Below are 25,205 nucleotides of genomic sequence, written 5' to 3' on the forward strand. Positions count from 1 at the left end.
TACCCATAAATTCCAACTTCCTCTTAGTGTTTACTATTTGATATCTAGTCAGGTTTTGGCTGGATAGAGAACGCCCTAGTAGCTATTATTGTACATCAAACAGTCCTTAAAGGAATATTTATTAACTTTATTATTAGGTGTTGATCGGTACCCCGGTACTATAAAAGTGGCACAAGGGTACTGACGCCTATAAAACTGTACTATACTTAGTTGATATATTAACCAGTTCTTGCAGTGTCATACACAAATTGCCCTGCTAATAAAGTAAAACCCTTACTCCCCCCTACAATTTCCGAGTTCGAAAATGGTACTTAAATAGCAATGCAAGAGTGAAAAAAAATTTTTACAGCAAATTCCAAAGAAAAAACCTACGTGCATTAACGCCATTTTTGTATTTTCTACTTTTAGGAGAATAAGTATTGTAACAGGTAGAAACATATTTATATCGTGACAACTGAGGGTATTATGATGTTTTTGAGAATTAATGGCAATATAATAAAATATGCATATATATATGCAGAAACATCAACAAACGTCATACCTTCAGGATCCAGAAGTCTCGTTACTCCATATTCTCTCTCCATGATATGGAAGGCAGAATCAATTCTTTCTCTCACTTGTCTTTTCTCTAGCTTCTTCCAATCCACCAAATCCGGTCTATTTCTATGAATGATGGCATTGAAAGCAAGACCATCTCTCCAAGATTGTGTAAAATCGCTGACCTTAACGCCGGGGTACCTCTGAGTTGTTTTCTGGGACCATCGAAGTAATGCCTCCTTCGCTGACACATCCTCCTGTCCAACAACAATATCTGAGATCTGGAAAATAATAATGAATAGTTTATCAATTAGGATCCTTTATAACAATATGTTCATCATTAGAAATATCAAAATCAATTTAATAAAATGCGAATTAAACAAAATAACAACCCTCTCATCGCTGTGATATTTTTATGTCAAGGCCCATCAATATCCGTATTATTAAAGTATATGTATACAAAAAAAAAAAAAAAAAAAAATACTTACAAATATATATAGTCATTAAAACATGATGAGTCATCAAGTGTGTAAAATCTATGTACGTACATTCATTACAAAGCCTATGCCTTTGTAGTAGTAGTAGTATTAATTAAACAGACTTCCCCCCCCGCGGCATCATTCATGTGCAGAACCATAAACTTTATCAATCCTCATTAAATTAATATTTGAATGGTATCTGCTTGGAATATATACAATAGCATAAATATAATAATTAATATGTAAATTGTCGTAACACGTTTATTGTATCTCGCAACCTTTCACCCTTAAAAAGAAGAGAGAGAAAAAAACCCCCAAAATCTGATGGTAGACGTTAGCCCCTTCCTATTCTCAACCATGGAATAACCATATTCAATGAGAATTGTTCACAATAAATATACATTAAGGAAGGATGCGACAAGCATATCAATGGGAAAGAAAAATCCCCTATAACTCTGATAGGCTTGAAATCGTCTAATTGCCCTATGTTCATAGTTTGTTGCACGTCATTCTAAGGGATGGGATTTTTTTTAGTAAAAGGCAACATAATTATTCTCCTAGTTCTCTACTAAAGTTCCATTATCCCTCGTGTTTTTTTTAAATCGAGGATGAGTGAATGAGTGAACATAATTCCAATACATGTTTTTTGTTTCATTGTTGTTTCTACCGGCTTGTCTCCTCTTTACTTAGGAGTATCTTCTGTTAACAACTGCTTAGCAAGAGCTAATTATAATTCAACCAATCAATCTTCAAAATACCTCTGATCAGAAGGGGGTGGTGAGGGGAGTAAAAGTACACACATTGACAGCTAACAACAAAATACAGTATTTGATAATAATACTAATACTTGTGATTGCCCACAGATGAAACCTCATCAAATTGACTCAAGAATGAGAGCAAAATGATAATTATAACATCTGTAAAAAGATCATGTGAGTACTATTAACATCAATAGAGATCTATGAACTGCCAGAATTATAGTATAAATAATAATACAAAATAGATTGTTTATGTTGGTTGGCAACATTGAGAGACGCCATATCGGCTGAGATGGATCACGCTATAGTACGTTTTGCTCACTAATACATTTGAATTTTCAAAATAGGGATAAATAATTAATAAAAGTACAACCACATAATTTAAATAATAAGACAGCTCAAGAGGATTTTGTCAATCTTTTGTTACATCTTTAAATATCAGAATGAAGTGCCCATATGTACTTAAATATAAGCTGCCTTCTCCCATTCCTCATTTTCCCATTCTCTCCTCTTCATAATTGATGAATCTGATAAGTTGACATTTAAAAATCACTTTGAAAGGGATATACTAATGTCAGAGTGTCTGAGGTGCATTTTTAAAAGGGATTCTTATTTCCAAGAGTAATCATATAATTTTACACACATGTTCTTCAAGAATATAATAATCGAAAGTGTAGGGCATAAGTCTTCTTATTATAAAAAGAAAAAGAGGCAACAGCTGTTTTTGAAATTATGGAAAAAGGGTAGGTGGATGAAAATGAAAGAGAAGAAGGTTTTATGAGGAGGATTGAGCATCATCCTTGCCTTGAATATCAGCCTACACAGATGATGATAAAGTAAGCAGCAATAAAATACAATAATAAAAACACACACTTTTTTTTGGCATTTGATTTTGACGTTTCGAGAAAATGATGATAGAATGAGTTAATTTAATTTGAGTTAGTTAGTTGAGGTTAATATGTTTACCTTAGTACAAGTGTATTTACAAGAGAAGTATCAAATTTTCAGATCACATGTTCACCGTCATCATTTAAAGAGAAGACAGAGGAAGGAAGAGCAACATTACATATGAAAATATGTATGAATCATGAACTGATCATTTGACAAACGTGACTTATAAAAAAACATTACCTCATCCACAACCCTAAATTTGAGACTTCTCTTGTCGGAGGCAATGGCCGGATATTTTTGAGAATTATCAGTTGAGTAGGACATGACAGACTCCGAGGTCACAGACTGTTCACCCCTAGTGACAGTTGTGATCTTTCGCACTGTCCTAGAGGATCGACTCCGTACACCACCCCTCTTTACAGTTTTGGAGGATTTTTCCCATTCCGTTGTTCCATCCACTCGCATGGAGCGAAGAGTATGAACGGCTCGAATGTCATCATCTGGATGGGCTGTATTTGATAACTGTGAATGAGAGTGTTGTTGTTGAGTATATGGGGAGGAAGAGCGATCCTCTCCTCCTTGATAGGTTCCTGGAGTGGGGTGAAATGCATCGGCTACATTGTCAGCATCATTGTTGTGACGTTTTCCTTGCATGAAGAGCCGGGAGCCCTTCACAAACTTGTAGATTGACATCCTGGTTACTAAATGCTACGGTTTGTTGACATCAAATAAGTAGATACAAATGTGTATGTACCACTGGATGCTGGAAAGACTAATGATGGTTTGAGTAGTCAAGAGACGTGATCCTAGTAGTAGGCAAAAGTGACAAAATGGAGAAAGGGGTTATGGAATCTTCAGATTGTATGTCGTCTACTCCTACTATGTACTATCTCGGCGATGATGACACAACTTACTACCTTAAAATTTCCGAGAGGTTTTCTCAACACCACCACACGCATACAATAATATCTACTAAGGCAGGCACGATACGCACAAAGACAGACAGGTATATGACTAACGGGCTTCGTACGAAATAATTCATGCACCTGCGAGAGATTCACAACTTTTTCCCTATGCGGCTCCCTCTTTTGGCTCTTCGTAAATAATATTTACAAAAACAGGAGAGTAACTACTCCACCACCTATTGAGAACTCCAGGTACTACTACACCTTGAATATACATATTTGTGTAGGGAAAATTATGTGTTAAGTTCTCAGCTTGAATTATACAGTGGTTTTTTTTTTTTGAGGGGGGGTAGGAACTTTTCTTATCATTTACAAGAAAAAATCCAAATCCAAAAAGCCCAGCGAGAGGTTACAAAAGAAAATATGCAAAAAAGATTATTCCCGGGCGTGTCAAAGCAACAAATAATCAATACACACAGGTGCTTTCTTATTTGCACGACTCTCTTCTGACGCATTCTTCCTTTTGTACGCAAATACATGTGATAAGAGTATGTATATTATGTACACAAAGGTCGTGCTTAATAATAAATATGTCGTCTATTTACTAACAAATAACAATACATACAACCGGTTCCATGCAACACGTTTCTGTTGCTACTGTACACAGTTCAAAATTACTTATTTGAGAGACTATTGCCTTCACTAAAGGAAATATACAGAACCGCTTTCTAATTGACGGGTTAAAATGGAAGTATAATATATTAGTTTTGCATATATAATATATAGACAATGTTTGATATATTTAAACGATGTATATTCGAGACTAGGTATAAGACCCGCTTTTTTCCAGTCTGGTATTCTTTGCAGACCGATATTTCGGTACATACCTAACTTCAAACTGCGGAGCAAAGTTAAAATACCAGACCGGTCCGTTGGATCGAATTAGTTTCAACTATGCCAGTCTCATCTCGTTCGAGGATTTTCACACAGAAACCCAAGACCAGCAAATACATAGTAAAGTAAAACTGGTTAACAGCCACCCGTTTTACTCCGATAAGGAGGCAAAACCAGTTTTCAAATTTAAATTGTTACAAAATAAGAAACTTGGCTTAAGAGGCTATTTGCACTAAGTGGTCACTTTTTAGTTTCCATTGATTGACAGCTTAATATAGGTTAGACTATATATTTAAATATATCAAGGGTATTGAATCAAATGGTTATAACTACAACAAAATGGTCACTATTACCAATATGTTTTAAGAAATGTTGTACCCGTCTTTATATAGGACTGAAGACTACAGTCCCCTATCAGTTCAATCCTGCATATCAGTCCTAAAAATGATAAAGTTCGATCCTTGATGACTTCACTAAACTTTATTTCTTATTTTATAATCAGTTCTAGTACTGACAGTCCAAAGGACCGATCGATTGTGTCTTAAGGACTGAACTGAATTAATAAGGACTGATACAACACTAGTTATAAGTGTAGTTAAAATCTGTTATGACAAAATGAATAATTAAAAATTGCACTTAGTAATGGATTTTAACATATTTGGCGCTTAAAAAGTATCCTAGGGAACATTTCTAGACTAATAATATGAGATTTTTCAAACTATGTAGTGATCTCAACATTGGATATAATGTATATTAATGTTGAGACTTGGCTTGAGGCTTAATCCGGTCTGGTATTGAGTAGTTTTTATTCTATGCCGAAATGCCAACCGTAGATCGAATTATCCTTCTCATTTTTCTTTTTTAAATAAAATATATATTAAAATTACCGATCTACGATTTCCTGTCAGACCGAACTCAACACTATATGAAGACATATTTAAATGGTGTATAATGAAAAAATACTCTCTATAATTATGATATAGCAATGTCATCATAGTTGGTGGTAGGAACACAAGTGTCTCGCTTGTAATGCAATATCTAAGTATATTGTACTTAAATTTGACAAACTACCTATGTAGGTAATATTTAATCATAATAAAACAAAACAATAAAGTATAGGACCCCCTTATATCTAAGTAGTTATATACAAAAATAGATGGTCCATAATTGAAGGGATAATTTCACATCATTATAATCACTATCAGAGTATAATGTATGAAGGAGGCGGGTGGTGTCTTTAAAATTTGAGGGAATATTATATAACACATTTTTTAACATTAGAGGGATTTGCTTTGAATCAATAAAGTAAGTAAATATATGTTGATTCAGACGGAGTGAGTAAGGGGAAGTGACTATATATATATATATAGGAGTAGTCATGTCATTAATGTACAATATAGGGCAATGACAAGTCAAATATGAGTATATTACATTTTATTATTTATGAAAATGAATCGTGTGATGTATATATATCACGGCTTTACCTCACAACACAAAAATATACAGGGTACGACCCATATTTAACAACCAACACGATTTAAAAAAAAAATAAATGATTTTCTCTTAAACTAATCATACAATTTTAATAAAAACAAATGCCAAATGAAAGTTGAACCAAGAATCACCTATAGCGTCAATAATATTGACCTCAGCAGGTATTGATGACAGTCACATTTGGCATATTCCGTAATTCCTCCCGGATCTTGGACATGAGTTCAGATTTTATGCTGCAGGAAGATATGTTGGTGTATCACTCAACAGCGCCCTACACAAAGAAGTTCATGGGGTTGAGGTCTGGTGAGTCAAACACTGGGTCCAACAAAGTCAAAATAATAAAAATAATAACACCAAGCCGACGTTTTCTTTGCAGTGTCGCATGGATCAGAGTCTTGTTGCCAGACAAATGGCATCCCGTCTACAACTTCTTCAATCAAGTACTTGACACTATCTTTTTGCAATGAAACTATGATCGATAAAGCAGTCTGACCTCATCTCGCGATCAACACGCTTAGATGTTGATTCTCCAGGTTTAAAAAGTTTGCATTCTCAAGACTCTCTCGTTCGGCGTGGATTGTAACAAGGACACTTCTTTTTCCACGATTATGGAATAAATAATTTGTTGATCGATGCCTTTTTAAACGGATTTGAATAACCCTTATGGCTAGCCACCAAAACAACAAACAACGTTCTACCTACGCATACACTCATAGTTCGTTGTTAAAGAGCAGTCATACCCTCTACAGTATATATAGTTGTCAGCTGGTGGATGTTTCTGCTTCCCTCACCCTTAATCAGTGTCCTGAACATTGATGGATTGAATTAGCTCTTACTAAGCTCTGAACAATTATCAACTATTATTGAATAATAATTTTTTAGTTGGGAATAATTGGGGACAAATGCCAACTGATTTTTGGGATTTGTTTTCAGTTTTTTTTTTCCCCCGTACAAAAGGTTGCGTGATATAATAAAGGAAACGAGGTGATAGATCTATATCGTGTACATGTTGGAATCTAAAAATGAGACAAATCCTTTTACATGAAGAAATTAGAAATACTCGTAGTTGTAGTGAGTATAATACAACAATTGAATAGCTTTTAGATTAGCGATTCCCAATCTGTTGGGTCTAGGACTCTGCAAGGTCGTCGAAAAATATATTTTCAATATAAGAAAAAACTTGGGTAAGGAAATAATATTTAAAAAAAATTCTAGATCCTATTATTTTAGTTAAATTAGCTCCTCCCTAGAGGCTTTGAGGTGATAAAAAAGTATTAGATGGTTGATATATTAAATGGATAACTGTAATCAGAATTACTAGTGGATAAAGAAGAATTATTTGTCACATTAATTAGTCCAGCGTTCAATTCTTCCTAAATATATAATAATGAAGAAATTTTCATCGATCAAAAGGAAATGAAGACATCAATATCAATGTATAATTGTTAATTACGATGAGTCATGTTGTACTTATATAAAGCATATTAAGACTAAGAATTTGCAACTTGTACACAACAGAGTTGTTGAATAATTCATACTGATTAAAAATCTATTAAATACCATAGGAGATGGATGGACGAACGAACAGACAGGCTCACAACTAAAAAAGTTGAATCAAAGAGGGATTTTGTTCATGATGATCCCACACAAATGGCGCCAAGTAGTATCTCCTTTTTTAAGGGAAGGAAAACATGTTACACCTGGGATATAGTATATGTCTATACTTATAAGAAGTCTATTACAGACTTCCTTTATGTATATAAGTATATATTTAGGTATATATTAATGAAAACGGGAGTAAATACCTTATCAATAAGTATTGTAAAAATATTTATAAAATATCTTGATATCAATCATAAAATTAGCTTATAAAAAAAGAAGCAAAGTAGATACGACTGAGAGATAGAATATATATCATTGGAAGAGTCCATTTCTATCTCATTAAAATAATATGTAGCTATATTGATATCTATAAGTGTGTGTGTGTGGTAAGCTGCCAAACTCGAACAATTATACAAAACATGCTTGCATTTAAATCTGAATACTAATTATCAATCAACTAAGGATTGATAGAAAGACAAAATATCCATCATTCGGATGGAGAACCTTTCTGTCCCATTTGTAACATATGTGGCCCGTCAATACAAAAGCAAGCGAGAATGATTTTTCTAAAAATTGAGAGTGAATTACATCTACATTCTTATATCCATTCTAGTCTATTTCTGAGTAACCCTTTGGGTGTGTCACAAAAATGCGCTCATTAAAGTAGCCAAAATTGATCATTTCAATAAAAGAATGAGAAATTGACAGATTTGATTTGAAAGAGGCAATATAAGTCTCAATAATTAAATGAAATATCTACACTCATCCCAGAAATTTGAAGAAAAAAAACCTTTTACTTTACTCAAAAATATTTAATTGTCATTGGACACAATGTTATACAAAGTAAAAATAAATAGGGTTTCCTCCCTTTTTCTCAATATTGTTTTTAAGTTGACGCGCCACATATTCTCATAAACTATTACTAATACCATGAATGGATAGAGGTTTAATTAATGTATCATCCACCTCTCTTCTTACCTCTTTCTTTTTCTCAACCCATCGTGAGGGATCCAGCCAAAGAAACTTGCTTTGATTCTCTCGATAAGTCACAGTCCGAGACCCTCCAGCAGCGGCACTCGTACAGCACATAAACTTTGAGCTGCTCTTTTTGCTCAAAGAGCTAGACTTTATGGGCATCATGTGGCGATAGTAATGATGCTGATAGTTCTGGCCGTTTATAATTAGTAGCAAACGTAAACAATCTGATATTCAACTTTGAACTTTCGTAAGTGAGTGAGTGAGTGAGTGAGGATGAATCAACACACAGGCTTCTGTCAAACGAATAATACACAACCAGCTGTTTTCCACCGCAAATCAACAGTTATAATAAGAGTAATGTAGTAACTCGGTTGTTCTGCCTCAACAATATCAGTTTTGTTGAGCTTTTTTTTTTCTTTTATTTTTTACTCAAAAATCTTCTTTGAAAAAAAAAAGTATAAAAATTACGTGGGTCGAAAAAAAAACCCAACTAATTCTTCTCTTGGTGCTGCAATAATAATAATAATAAGAGTAGGCAAAAGTCGCAGCTCAACAAGAGGATGCGGACACCCCAACAATAAGCGTAAAGCTCGCCTTACCGCGTATGAAATCATACGTACGTAGTAGTGTAATATGAAAATGACGGACCAAAAAATATCATCATCACGGTGAGGCGGAATGACGTAATTATGGGTTTTTCTTTTATGATAGTGATTTTAGAGTGCAGTAGGACATAGATTTGTAGTATACAAAGCTTAGAATCTTTATGAAACTTACAGACCAAACAAAATGTTGTTCACAACTAACACTCAGTGACGGATGAAGAATCCCTCTGTTATGTTTGATAAAAGTAGATACCTAATAGTTATAGAAGAATATCAACAAATTATGTTCACAAATTTTTTAATTATGTCGTACGTTAACACAATTATTTTTTTACGTCATATGTCCAACAAACAGACGAATAATTCGTAGAAATGAATTTCGAATATAATTATAGTTGATGAGTTGAGATACCCAGGAATTCTATCAAACAATAATTCTTCATTTGACTAATGATAAGTTTATTTTGGCCCGATCATATGAGCCCTTTCAAATAATGTATCCTTCTTTCATAGTAAATAATTCTAGCTTATTTTTGTGTTGAGGGATCACTTATGTGTAAATTCTCAGAACTAAAATTAGACAATACGCGTTTTCTTTAAACAAGAATTACTTGACTCGACACATAACTAAAAAATTCGAACAAATCAACTAAAGACTAATCAAAAGCCTTCCACAAGCAATAATTCCGGTTTGTTTGTTTTTATGCTGAATGGCTACTAATGTTGTTTGTTTTACTACAACTAGAAAATACGCATATTACTCTTACACGAACTACTCAACTCCACGGAGAACTAGAAAACTAATTAAAAACCTCCCAAAAGGAATCATTCTGGGTTGTTTTTGTGCAAATTCTTAAAAACTACAATTAGAAATTCCTCTACCAATAATTTGATACGGAACTATAATATCCGAACTCGAAAACTAATTAAAAGCCTTACAAGAAGGAATCATTCCCACTTGTTTTTGTATTGATAGGCCACTTATGTGTAAATTCTTGAAACCTATAAACAGAAAATACGCATATACCTCTAACTTAGTTCAAACATTCGATATGGAGCTCGGTGGACAACGGGCTAGAGATAAATTATTCTTTTGAACTCAATGAGCGTAGATTTGATTCAACTTTGTCTCTAAAGAAGGAAATATATATTCTGTCAGGGAATTCAAGAGACCTGGAAAATCACGGGGAATTTATATTCCCACAAGAGGAGAAGAGAAGTAAATTCCTAGATCAGATGGAGTAATTGTAATATAAAATATTTTCTTATACTTAAAAAGTGCAGATGGAGATCTGACCAATTAAAGGAACATTGGTAAACTAATCAAAAGGAATCATTCTATCTTACTTTTGTGTTGATTGGCCACATAATACATTAAATATTTTATACTACTATAATAGAAAATCAACCAAAGAAACGCATTCCTCCCACGCGTGCAATGTCTTTAATTTTTACTGTTTTAATTTCTAATTTCAGTACATACATATGTTTCTAGTTGAATATATTATATAGATATAGCCTTAAAGATCCTAATTATATATGGATATCATGAAGTATGTATTGATAATGTGATATAATTATAATAAGGTTGGTTGGATGCTTGCTTTGGGTTTGAAAAAGGAGCGTTTTTGTTTTAAGCAGTTTCTTAGTACTTTTTATAGGGATCGTGGGTGTCTCCTCTCCTCTCTACATCTTCTTCCTATAGTTCCAAGTCTTTACTCAAAACAGAAAGAAAAATACTACTTGAGTTTGAAATAGACCAGCAGATGTTTGGTTATCCTCCCGTGAATACACTTCTTCTCCTTTTTCTATTTATAAAAAGGCTCTTGTAAATTCATTTTATCTGACATCATCAATATAAATAAAATATGTATGTATGTTACTATGTAATGTACCTCTAGAAAATGACAAAAAGTAATGGCAAGAGAAGAGAGGAAAAATATATTTCACATAAACACCTCTCAATATACTATGACGCCTTAAATTTGATATGATGGAATACATTTATTACAATGTATGTATGTACTTATGTACATAAAAATGCAACAACATTCCTAGATAAAGAGAATTTGACGCTTGTTCGGAAGTAAAGTACATATAAAGATACACGCAACCTTGAAAGAGGAACTTACATAGTAATACTATACGGCGTTAACTCGCACACAATAATATAGAGCTGTCAGCTGAATATGTTTCGTCTTCTTTTCTAGTAATTCATAGCGTTGATTGATTTAATTAGAATTAACTCTTTTTAAGCTGTGAACAATTTCCAACAATTATTATTTAATAATATTCCAATTTTTTTGGGACAAAGTGTTTTTATTTAAGTTTTTTATAAAAGTTCAGGGGCGTAGTTTTAGAGGAACATGCGCACAAAGATTTAGGATATTTAACCAAAGTTGTACATATCGATTTTAACAAAGATCGAATAATATGGACAATCGATTCCACAAGAGCATTTTAACTCTATGGTAATTATAAAGAATCTCACCTGGAAATGTAAAATTATAGTCCATATAAGCCCAAGTGTAAGCTTTGGATTTCCGTCCACAATGTCTTCTCCACGAATGTTGACGAGTTTGATTTCTTTATAACGTAGGAATCGAAGAGCTGTCTCCACATTTTGAATGGCATGAAACCGCATTCTTCCGCGTTCTCTTGGCTAGAGAAGAAGGAACAATCATTAATGCAGATCCGGGGATGAGAAAATTTAAACAAGTATTAGTTAAACAAAAACTTACCAAGATTTCTCCAGCAAGAACTTCAAGTAAAGATAATAGATTGTGCCCATCGCGTAGATCTTCGAATAAGTCTCGAACATTTCGATTGGCCTATTTAGATAAAATATAATTTGGATTAATTATACTGTGCATAATGGATACAACAGGTTGAACAAAATTAAGTATTTCTTAGTTGAGATTATGAGATAAAAAAATCAAAAATGGAGTTATGTTATTAAATATAATGTGTATAGAGTCAGCCCACTATATGTACTTACTTTATATTTGACACAGACTTTATATGGAATAACACCCATATGTGAGTGTACATATGTTAGTAAATATCCTAATATTGACCAAGTATTATTAGATGGATAGTACAAAAACAATACTTTAATAAAAAAATATATAAATTATATTGCCCCGTTTTTAGGGTTGATATTTTTCCCCGGTACCTATTCTGCTGGAGACAAATAGAAAATTGAATTTGGTAAAGTTTTAGGACTTATGTCGTACTACAGGACAACAACTATAACTTGGAACTAGGAATAAAACAGGAACGTCCACAGGGGGTGGGCTGGAGGTGTTGTAGCTCCAATTAAGAAATTGGAGCTTTTTTCTGGAAAATTTAATATTGGATTTTATTATTTCAAAATATTTAATTTATCCAATAAAAAAAGGGGATTTTCTTTTTTTTTTAAACAGAAAACCAATATATATATATAATCCTGTGAAAACGCATGAAATAGCTCAGCTCAGTTTTTCTGTCGGGTACTGCCGCTAGTGTCTGATAAGCATGAAAACTGCAAAGCAGTGAGTACACATTAGACCCTTTAAACGATTCAAAACAAGGTGCACAATATTTTTTTATGATAAAAAATAAAAATATATAAGTACATTTTTTGAAATATAGTATAATTACATATATTTGAAACGGTACAAACATATTTATGAATGGATAAATAAATATTAACCCGAAAAAAGAACGGTCTAAGGAAGCGTTTCTCAAACTTTTTTCAGTCAGAGCACCTTTCAAAAGTATATAAAAACTCAAAAACACCCAAGTATAACACATGATAAAAAATGACAATCCATAGCCTAAATACAAATGTCCTGTTTATAATCATTGTAATAGTTGTTGTATGTCCTCTTTTTAGCCTTACTATTATTTACCCAGAGTAGGTAGAAAAAGGATTCTCATAAATTAGGCTAACAATATATATTTTAAAGTTATTATGGGATTTTCTATTCAGAAAACAATCCATGATGCTGTTTACTTGTGCCTTAATCTTTGTGAAGTCAAAGGTATTCTCACGTAAATGATTTAACAATATGAGTCACACAGTAGTCACATTGACTACAGTGGCCTACTGACATGACGCGTTATTGACAATGTGTGCTATATTTTTAGGGTTAATTTTATTAATTAAAAAATGTTACCCTTTCATATTAATAATAATGTATTTGTTTATTCAAATACAGTCAAGCCCAGTGTGCCGCAGAAATGCTGGTCAAAGCCACAAGGGGCTTGATTTGCTATTAATCAAACTATACAATAAAGAGTTGTAAGTACATCTGGGAAATAGTAATCATTATTAGAGTGAGAGGTGGGAATTCTGCTTCGGTCTCTAAAAATTCATAAATATGATTACATAATAACATCAAATTGATTGTAAAATGGGCGTCATCCTATTATTTATTAATGTACATGTGTACTATATATTTACATAAACTGAAGGGGAGGTGGTGGTGGTGGGAAGAAGGATCGCAACAGCAAATGGTGAATGTTTTCTAAATAGCAGGAATTATATTATACAAATAAAAAAAATATTCATTATTTTAGAAGTAGATACATGGCGGAAAAAGGGCCCATCCCAGAAATGTGTGGACAAATCAAATAATTGATTTATATACTAATTAGTATTTAAATCATTAATATGGAAACAATTAGGATGAAGCGAATTAAAACTGTTTTAATTGTGATATGGATTTTTGAAGGGCCGTTATCAATTTAAGTAAATTGCAACTTTTTATGGCCCTTTCATTAATATTGTGCGTTCCCGATTGTTTTTTAACCCTTAAAAAAACAGGGGCTTCCGCGGGGTTATATATTCTTTGGTTGGGGGGTTTTTTTTTTTTTTTCAAAAATCCCTATTTACTCACAAAAAAAATTCAAAAATTATATTTTTCGAAAAAAAAAAATTCAAAAATCCATAGCTGTTCATCAAAAAGCCTTTTTTCAAAAAACAATTTCAAATATCTGTATCTATTCAAAGAAGATTATATTTTTCTGGAAAAATACTCTAAAACCGCTTTATCATTTAAAAAAAACACAGCACTTTAAAAAGTTATTTAAGACATGTTGCTTGATTATATATTTTTAAGCTATCAAACCTTATTGATAGTATATAAAATGATGCTCTCTGTTGGCCACAAAGCAAAAATTGTGGTTTTTAAAAGTTATTTTCATGTTTCTGGAGGTAATACACAATCTCAATCCAAATATTAGTGTTATTCTAGGATTAAAAACCCATACTATATGTCTAATTTGTTAGAAAAGCAATAAAAAGAATCCAATAATATGTGATTATTATAAAATAAACATAAATATAACATATTATAATTTTGTTACTTAATTCGCTGACTCAAGTGTCATAATCTCTGTGTCCTGAATAACATTATGAATCAAAGAATACATACAATTATATCATCCTTTGCGTCTTTTTAGGACTCAAATCCTTTTTGAACAAGTTCTATTGTCAATAATAGTTCATAAACCGGTCAAAATCGTTTAATTCGTAGATAATAAAAACCATTAAAGTTGTTTACTAGTCTATACTATTGTTGTTGTCTTTTTAAATTTAAATTGCTTACAAAACATTCAAGTGGCTATTAGTGTTATTTTTGGAAAGGGATATCACATATATACCCATAAAATATTACCATTATACTCCTCAAAATTAGTGATAACCTCTATAACAGTCACTAAGATACTCAAATGCAAATTTCAAAAAGATGTAATGTATACAAAAGTGTATATAGTTCGTGTTGTGTTGGTCTAATTTCTTCAGTCTAGTTTCCTATTGTAAGGACTACGAAGTCTAACTAGACCTGACTGAGCAGAACTAGACTGTTCGCAATACTTATCTAGGACAGACACATTACTTTATAAATTTCAAAAGCCACGAATAGATAAGTTGAAGTCGGATGCAATGTATTTTTTAGGAGGCACTGCAGATAAGTGCACAAATCAAGGACTTAATTACGATAAAAAGATCCATAACATCTTTCTAATGACCGTGTCCGTATATTCCAAATCCTACAATGGCTTCAGAGGTTTAGAGATTGCCTATAGAATACCCGCAGTGTACATATAATGAAGATATCTTTTTACAATCTATGTATAAAACAATGTTTGTCTGTTGACACCTCATTTTTGAGTGTGACCTTAATTTTTTCTATAAACATGACTAATTGATTTAAGAAATAAAAATGTAGCAACGAGTGTGTGTGTAACTAAAACTCAGTGCTTAATATTAAACAATGCAGGTTTTAGCTTAGTTATTATTTAGTTTGGTTTTTCCATATTTTATTTTATGTCGAGTGAAAATCTACTTAAACTACAGCAATCAGACATATGAGTTAGTCTTTTTTCATAAGCTGCCCTTCATTTTCAAACGATATACAATAATTATACAATATATAACTGTGTCTAAAGTCAAAAACAACTTAGTTTGCATGAATTGGGACCACCTGTCCTTTCGGATATCATATCCACTGTGTTAATCTGTCCGACAGAAAATATTCCCTGTCCAAGCCGTTTGGACGAGTTTTAATGTAATGCCCTGACTGAGGCTAAGAACCACTCGTCTAGGGCTTTGTAGTGATAAAAAGGTTTGGAAACACTGATATAGATACCTAAACACATAGGTAAGGACATTAGAGCAAAAAAATCTTTATTCCAGAATATTTCATAAACGTTTAATAAAAATATAGAACAGAAGGTCAACTACTACTAGCGATATTAAATATGTATTTATGTACACGTAATAAATCAATCATTATAAAAATGCACCTACCCTTGGAATAGAGTGTTCACTCTGTATGTAGGTATTTACATGATAATCAGCGGCATGTAGAGTAAGAGAAAAAACAATTTATGAAGAGAGCTAATATTGGTGTACATTTACTCAGCTCCTCTCTAAATCCTTCAATAATAGGGTATGAGCGTTCCTTACTTAATTGTTTAGTTATTCAACTTCAAATCAGCTCTTCATCTAGGTATACATATATATTAATTAATAGGAATCCTTGGAAGTAGAAAAGAAAACAATAATACTTAGGCGTGTTACTATATAAGACTTTTTTGACTAGGTTTGACTCTATATTACAAGATCGATCTAATCTAGTGGAACACTTAGTTTAGATTTTAATAAATCGGAAATTTATTTGTAGATTTTCCTCAAACTCAGTGAAAGATAAGTTTTGTGATACAAGATTCGTTATGTAAAGAATTCACTCAAGACGAAGGAGCTACGTATCATCGCACCGCTAAAACCCGAGCCTTCCTGAGACAACTTTCCAGACTTCTTGGACATCAACATGTGGCCACCCTCCACTCCAGATGTGAACCCCTTGGACTACTCTATCTAGGCGCGTTTCGAGGAGAGGGTTTGAGCGACTCCTCACAGACGTGTCCAGTCTCTAGAGAATTCTATCAAAAAGGAGTGGACCAAGCTAGAGTCTTGCAACATATTCAAGGCCTTTTATTCAGGCAATTATTTGAGCAAGGGTTCACATATTGAATAAAAATTGTGCCAAGCACTAATTTTATATGATTTTGTTAAATAAATGTCCTCACAAAACCTCTCGTTTAAATTATAGTCTTGAAAATAGCAACATGTGTACCACTATTTAAGATCAACCCTGTATATGGAAATTATTCAAAAACTCGAAAATTTTGACCTTAACTCAACACTACTTTGATTCTTTGTTTACTAGACTCAATATCAGCTCTACACTATCTTGTGACAATGAATGTTTAGTTAGTTTGCTCATGCCCTATTGGATTATATAATTACAGGGTTTTAGAGAGTCGTTGAAATGCGTTTCATACCACTTACACTGGATCTAGATGATATAGGAGACGGAGCTACAGTCGTATAGCTCTGCGTATTTTTGAGAAAAAAGGGTATGAATAAAAATAAATCGAATTTAATATTAATTTATTATAATAAGAATACCTCAATGATTGTCCAATGCTTCAGAAAGCAGTAAAAAAGGGGCAAAAAAAGAATAACAAATAAGATAAGAAATTAATTAACATATATATATTTATAGTGTAGTAAGTAGCAAAAAAAATCGAATTTTCTCGAATATGCAAGAAATTCGTGAATAAAACAAGAAAGAAAGCAGTGGCCCTATAATTACTGAGAAAGAAGAAAAATAACTAATATGGAAGGCTATTTTTTCTATTAGTATTAATAGAGTAATATATTAAATACTTTTCATTCTTGCTAAAGTTTATCCTATATGTCCGTTATCAAAAAGTCTACGAATTCATTTCACACACTCTACGTAAATTATGTGTTTTAAATGCGAACATGGCGCAAAAACTTGCGTACATACATTCATTCATGACAATTCTACTAACTAAAAAAATAGCCTTTAGTTGGTTAAAAAAAGAAGAGAAGATACAAAAAGAATGTATTGACCTACATAAATCTGCAAGTATGTACAAAGAATATTGTTCATTTAAAAAAATTGAATCAACGATTAAAATTACCAGCAACCAAACAACACCTACACCATAAACATTTAAGAAATAAATAATAACCATACATAAAATAACTTTGGGCACTGATTGTTATACATATGTATATTGAAACCATATGTTTATTTTTTTTCTTCAGTATACATATGTAGTGTGAGGTAAAACAACACACCACACCAAACCATGAACAAAATGGCACTTGGCTCTTCAACTAAAGAGAAAATGATAGTGACATCATCGTATGGGGGAGTTAAATATACTACCTAATAGGCCTGCCTATGAATATGTTTTTGAGAAGCCTCTAAATCATTTAACCTTGAAAAAGGAAGAAAACTAATACCATTGGTTTATTACATAGGATATTAGGAGGGAATTAATATGCGTTAAGAGAGGGAATTAATTGAATGCTTCCTATTCAATAACTTAATGATATATTTGGATACGGTTTTTGCAAGACTTATTGGTATTGTTCATACTTTTTTCTTTGTCCAAAAATACAAATATGTGTATTGTAATTATGTTATAAATAAACCATTGTATAGGGTTATGCACACATGCGTTTTTTTATGAAATGCAATGTCTAATTGCATACATTATGACTTACAAATTATAAAGGGGAAAAAAAAAAAAGAGAAGAAATACCTATATAGTTATTAGTGTTGACATTTGCTCCATAATTTATGGACCGATACAAGAACATTACATATTATGTTTTTGCACAGAGCTGAATAGTTTGGTCCTTGAACCAGTCCTGATAACAAGTTTGTTTTTTGACCCCAGGGCCAATAAGAAGGAGGACAAATCTCAATAGATAAGTGAGGTGTTGTGCTGACACACCCCATGTTATGAGCGTCAATATAAAATATGTCAAAATTGGCCTCTCCATCAACTTTTTTTTATAGCTTTCTAGTGGACAGTCTAGTGTGAAACCCCGAGATATCTTGCATGGGCCCTTATGCACTTGCCGGGATTGGCCTCGACTATTTTCTTTATCTCCTCTGGGTCTAGTTCGGCCTTTTTGACAGAGCCTTATTACCTCTCCAACGTTTCTGACTTTCTGACGTTGGTGCTGGAGACGCTCAACTGCTTGGATTGCACGAATGGAAATTCATCAATCACCTTAAAGTGTTATTTACGTAAGCTAAAGAGCTCAGGCTTGTTTTTTTTTTTTGTAACTAATTGTTTATGTTTTAATATGTCGAAATATGAATTAATTTCAAGGACTGAGTCTTCATTAATTATTGAATTAGTAAGTGTTGAGATTTCAATACACCACCAGATACAAACAGCCCAGGATTATATTATATTATAATGTCCATTATAGGCTTTGTATTAAAATTTGTGGGATGAATTACGAGACCCAAGAGTTGTATCTATACAGCATTTTCACTGACGTCATAAATTGCATAATAATGGAAGGAAACGTCATCTTAGTGTTTGAAAGTTGATATTTTTACAAGATAAATCAGATAAATTTCCAATGAATCTTGATAAAAGTCCATCAAATAGCTTTATGATTTAACTTTCAAGTTTCAAAAATTATTATATACCTATAATTTAAAACCATTTATATTTTTTTTTACAAACACTCAATGTAATTCTTACATTTGAAATAAGTTTTATTTACACAAATTGTATTACTTTTTGAAGCCGTAGCCGGAGTCAGTAAGAATATACCGACTCCTGACTACAGCTCCACAGACCTAGTAATAAGTACTAAAAATCCCTAATAATGGCTAGATTTGTATAATTAATTTTTTGGGGAGATCAATTAGGGAAAAGAAAAGTAGGTTAGTTACGGAAAAAAATATTATTCCTTCCATTGTAATAATTAATTTTTATCTACAATATGGAAATAAGATTGTTTAAAGATGTAATAACGCAATTTAGGGTCAAATATATAATAAAATTAAGCGATAAAATTGTTTTCCTCAATATTAACCAAAAAAGGGTCATCAATGTTATAAAATTATGTTGTTTCACCCTCCAAAATGAACGACATTAAAATTTTGACGTGACTACCCTCTATAGTTTATTTGTAGATATGGTATTTTAAATAAAATCCATCAATTTCTAAGAATAATGTGTTGATAGAAATGGATGATAATTCGTCAACGAATACAAATGTAATCCACACTTAATTTTGAGAATAATCATTCACCACTCTTAGTTATGAACAACAACTTGTATAGCCTGTATGTGTCATATAGATTCTAAACTTTGTACTACATATGTCCAACTACTCTCTAAAATCACTATCATTAAAGAAAAACACATCATTTCATTACTCCGCATCCCAGTGATGATAATATTTTACGTCCTCCATTTCCATATTATAGGGGCTTTATAATGAAATTGGTTAGACAAGTTAACTAACGAGATTTAAAATCTTTTTATGGTTTAATTGCCTTTGATGTATAGAAGAAGGGCTACTAGGGCGCCTTCTATGAATCAAAACCTGACAGGATCTCAAATTTGAAACACTTTTGAATAGGAAGTCAAATTTCTGTTTTAAAAAAAATTCATTTTCTTAAGATATTATTAACTTTATTAAAAGCTTGGATTTTTCACATTTCATACTGTTTTCAGTCATATTTATCGTTTAAAATCATATCCAGTTTTGCCACAATACTAGCCTCATACATTTGTAGACAAGTCGTGTAGGACGTTAAACAATCCCTATTGGCCCTGATATGACCGATTTCAGCCAATAAATCCCTTCTATCTTTCTATACATCTATCCTTATCCTCTTTCTTTTTCTAAATTCCTCCCTCTTAATCTCTTTCCTTCTACCCTTATTCTTTGTTTCTATTCCCCTCTATTCAGCCCTGTAACACGGACACACTTTGGTAATATTTATATAACTGTGTATATAATTTTTGAAGCTCAGCCCCACACGCAAAAATAAATAAATGATCATAATGATAAAAGCTAGTCCCGTCCCTGGTGGCAATCAATTTTGGCTACTGTCAGTGTACAAATACATGTAATCCAGACGAGTCCATTTTGGGTAAATAATCCCAACTTGCTTTTGTGCTGACGAGTCACACATATTTTCCACTAGATGAATTGACATTTATAAAATATACATAATCATACTGCATATTATAGCTGGACAAGAATGATCATCATAGAAATACGAATGTTATCATGAGTTATTAAATATCAAACGACCTTTAACAAGTGTTCGCTAAAATGAAGAGTAAGTATGGCCAGACACATTTAAAAAAAATGAAATATCGAAATAATTCAATAACAAGATACATGTAATAGTTACAATTATAGACCAAAAGGAAACTTGTTCGTTTTCTCACATCTACATATACCTATATACTAAACTTTTTATCAAAAGTAGTGGTGGATTCGGGTATTATTCGAACTTGAGAGAGAAAAAAAGATTGTAAATAATCAATTCGACTATTTTCTGAAAGTTACTTAAACGGACAGTAAAAACTACAGAGGCTTCTATATTAAAAAGGAGAAAAGCACAATATATAATATATTACGTGGAAATTATAAAAAACTTGAACTGAACGAACTCGAAAATTTTGACTTGAATCCAACACTATTTTGCTTTTTTGTTTACTGGAATCAAGATCACCTTTGAGCTGCCTTGTGATTATCATTGTTTTGTCAGTTGGATCCCACCATGTTCATTTTTTTTTTTTTAATTTCAAAAATTAATTTTGTTTCCGCTATTAGCCCTGTTTCCCCATTAAAAATGTATCTTACAAAACGATAATTTTTTCTTGACCAAGACAAAGATTCCTTCATTGGATATTTTATAAGGCACTCAAACTCTACATACACTCGATTAATCAAAACTCAACTGAATTCAAAAATTGGTATATTGTCCTAACGACAAATTCGACTCCACACAGAACTAGTGATGTTCATGACAACAATATTTTGTGATCAGTTCCAATACCAAAATTAGTATCGGCCAAATGTCGTTTTGAACAATTCACATAAATTTACAGTGGCGTCCGCAGGATTTTTGTATAGGCGAGGTGGAAGTGTATAGCTCATGAATTTGATGAATTTATAAAATATCATATTTATTGATACTTAGTTTTAATCAGGACTATTTTTGTGAGCTAAAAATTTGGGAGATTACGTCAATGGCAGGATAATTTGTTTATGGCGGAAAAATGCTGCAAGAACAGGTTAGAATATCACGTTTTCTGCAATATTGTTTTAAACTGCTTCAAAACTCCGCTAGAAACGCAACGTACTGGTAAACCGAACAATACAACTCTAAACATTCGAACTCAATAAACTATATTCGTTATATAGCAAGGTAAGGGTGACCATATTTTGAAATTCGTAAAATTTCAAAATAAACTATTTTCAAAAAATCATTCTTGTTTCTTTTTTTTATTTATTTAGTTTTATATTTTGTAATAATAAGTTGAAAATATTTCGATTTCCAAAAAGAGAACAACAATTTTGTGCGATCTGCATCGCTTTTAGACACGGGTGTTTAATAGGGTTGTGTCGTTCCTTAATATGGGGCATTCCCGTCAAGCAAAGTGTCCCAAATTTTAAAGTGCCTTCTACAATCCTTTTCGCCAATATTATAGTAGAGTATCTCAGTTTACCAGTTGAATAAATTTATTGAAACATTAAGTAATAATATAATATAATTCTTAATTTAGGTCGAATAAAAGTTTAAATTAGGATTGTTAAAATTGTAGAAGATTGATTTAGGATGACGTCGCTTATATATAAGTGTAGTGCAACTTATTGAACATTCTTCTATGGAACGACTGTTGTGTCCCATTTGGACCCGTTTAAAAAAAATTAAAAAAAGAAGGGAGCCGGACGTCAAATTTTGGTAGCATCCCTAGTTTTTACTATTTTGACTCGAATCCAACACACATCAAAAACCTTCCAAAAGGAATAGGACTAATAATGAGTTTATAGAAGGAGCAAACTCAAAAAATATACAAAGAATAGTCTTCGATCATAATCTTAATTCCTATTGTGCTTCGACCCTTTTTGTAAAACTACATAGGTACATGTCATTAAGCCTCTTACTGACGTATGCATGTACTTACATAGGTAATCATGTAACTACGACATTTTCTAATGTAAAACAATATTTTAAAGAAGTATCTCTTCTCAAATTTCAGAAGTATGTACCTATCTAGGAGTGACTATTTAATGTTGTACTATGTACACAGACTAGACTGTTACACAAAATACATTATTGTAATGAGATGAAGGACACCCTTTTCTGGTTCATTATGCTTAATAATGAAACTTTTACTTTCACTAAATATTATATAAGGGATACAGATTGTCTACGAAATAAATACAAAAGTAAGCCGGAGCTCAAGGGACAGTCAAAGTATGTACAAAATGAAATAATCCCGCTTTATTGTTATTAAATAACTCATTCGGAACTTTCATCAGTATACACTATCAACGAATATGCATATTGGACATTGACACATAAACTATGATCTACAGTATGCATACATACTTCATTAATTCAAACCGGCTTTCATCATTCTAGGGGTAAAGTAGGCTCAAATGGGAAAATATCAACTTTTCCAAGTTATCAGAAACTTCAATCTGCTTTCAATACCCGGGGAATCCATAGAAATCTGAACACTTACTAATTCAATAATTAATTAAGGTTGAGCCCTTGAAATTAATTCAAATTTCGATAAATTAAAGCACAAATAATTAGTTACATAATCAAACAAACATGAGCTCTCTAGCTTACGTACTAGTCGAGAAAATGGCACTAGAACATGATTGACGAATTTTTATTCCCGCACTCCAAGCCGTCAGAAAGTCGGAGACCAAACTGGACTATACTCATGCTCTTACAAGAATCTGCTTATGGACAATACAGAAGCAGTTTGGGATGATATCCTCCACAAGTAACTATATGTATCAGCTGCACTCTGTAATGCTTTTAAGAGGCTTAAGACTATAGTCCCTGGCAAAAGAGGAAATATTGAGATAAGACTTCATATTTGATCATATATTTGTAACCCTTATTCCAGAGCAGATATATGAAGCTATTTAGACGTGACAGTAATAATTTATGCCAACTCTATTTTATAGATAAGTATCCCCCAAATGTAAACTCTTGATTGCATTATTGTCAATTTCCTTCACCAAATTATTCTTATTAACACTCGGGAAGCGTCATAAATTGGACTGAAAGCAACGAAAATTGATGGTCAAAATTTGAAAATAAGAAATTGATAGACTTTATTGTCAAAAGGTACCAAATTAAGTTTCAAAATATTTCTGAACTATAAATACAATTCTTGGTTATCTTAACTCACCCTAAAATTTTTAATTTAAAGCCTATAATTGACTTAAATATGCCTATGAACTATATTGGGATAGTCACCTTTTCTGGATGATTATTCAAGATTGTTTGTATGTTGACGTACGACATATATATCATTTAGTCAACCTCAATGTATAGAACAGTGTAAAAGCCAATACAACTTTCTACACCCACATCGCTCTTTCTCTCGTATATGGTGCCAAGCCACTCGTCGCTAGCCACACTACTTACTACTTAAAATGGTCATTTAAAGTTTCTTAAATTATATATGATCAAGGACAAGGTAGGTAGTTGTTGTATTTATTTTTACACTCCTCCTATTTCTGTATCTACAATCTACATACATAGAACTGTATATAGTAGGACACATAATATGTAATATCATCTATATGTAATTATCAAGTAGAAATGACATTGATGATTGATTAAGGACGACTTTGTGAGTTAAAGAACACCCCATGTAGAGAAAAAAAATGAAGTAGAAGTTTATTTATCAATTTCAGGGCCGTAATTACATTGGAGTTGGGGGGTCCTGAGACCTACAATCCTTTTTGCAGGAGATGTATTTATCGGTATATACTGGGTCAAATATGACACAAATATGTCATTTTCTTCAAATATCTCAATCTATATTAATAAAGGAAAGTTTATCTGTGTAAACGTATGTTTGAATGATAAAAATTCACTTTTGCTCTAAGACAATACAAAGTAGTTCTTTTAATCGAATGTTGCAAGCGTTTTGCATGTAGTATCGAGCGTGCAGAGCTAAGGCTCAGCCAATTAGCACTCTAGGGACTCCTTAGTTCATCAGCAGTGGTGCATAGCATGTGTCCCACCGGTATGTAAAAATAACATAAACCAAACATTATCGACAATGACATTATGACAATTTGAAGAATGTTCGGGAGGACAGAAGCTTAGCTGCCATGACATTTTAATAGATCAGCTCCAAAGAAATAAACACAAAATTTCCCTCCGTATATAGCAATGAATGATATAGATAGGAATTAAAGCGATATTAATTCTCAATTCTACTTCGAGCTCTACTTACACTCATAACTCTCGAGCAAACCCTCATTGTTACTCTCTATCTTTCATAAGCACACGCACTAGTTATTACTTTATACTTAGATGTTCTGTCTTCAAGAATGAAATAATAATGACAACAGCATTGGTAAATAAAAAATCCTGTTCAAATTACCAACTAGAAAAGGCATCTTCCGTTTTTATGGACCTATATTATTCACCTCTA

General features: G+C 32.3%; 1 protein-coding gene across 1 annotated transcript in view; it reads right to left on the bottom strand.

The window, feature by feature from the left end:
• The window catches only part of LOC121117292 (microtubule-actin cross-linking factor 1-like), a 233,642-nt gene that overhangs the window by 66,276 nt on the left and 142,161 nt on the right, over window positions 1-25,205 (bottom strand). The window contains 3 exon segments of the mRNA XM_071888761.1: window positions 542-818; window positions 11,635-11,805; window positions 11,885-11,974. Of these exon segments, the coding sequence (XP_071744862.1) occupies window positions 542-818; window positions 11,635-11,805; window positions 11,885-11,974 (538 nt within the window).

Source organism: Lepeophtheirus salmonis, chromosome 5 (assembly GCF_016086655.4).
Source record: "Lepeophtheirus salmonis chromosome 5, UVic_Lsal_1.4, whole genome shotgun sequence".
NCBI lineage: Eukaryota > Metazoa > Arthropoda > Copepoda > Siphonostomatoida > Caligidae > Lepeophtheirus > Lepeophtheirus salmonis.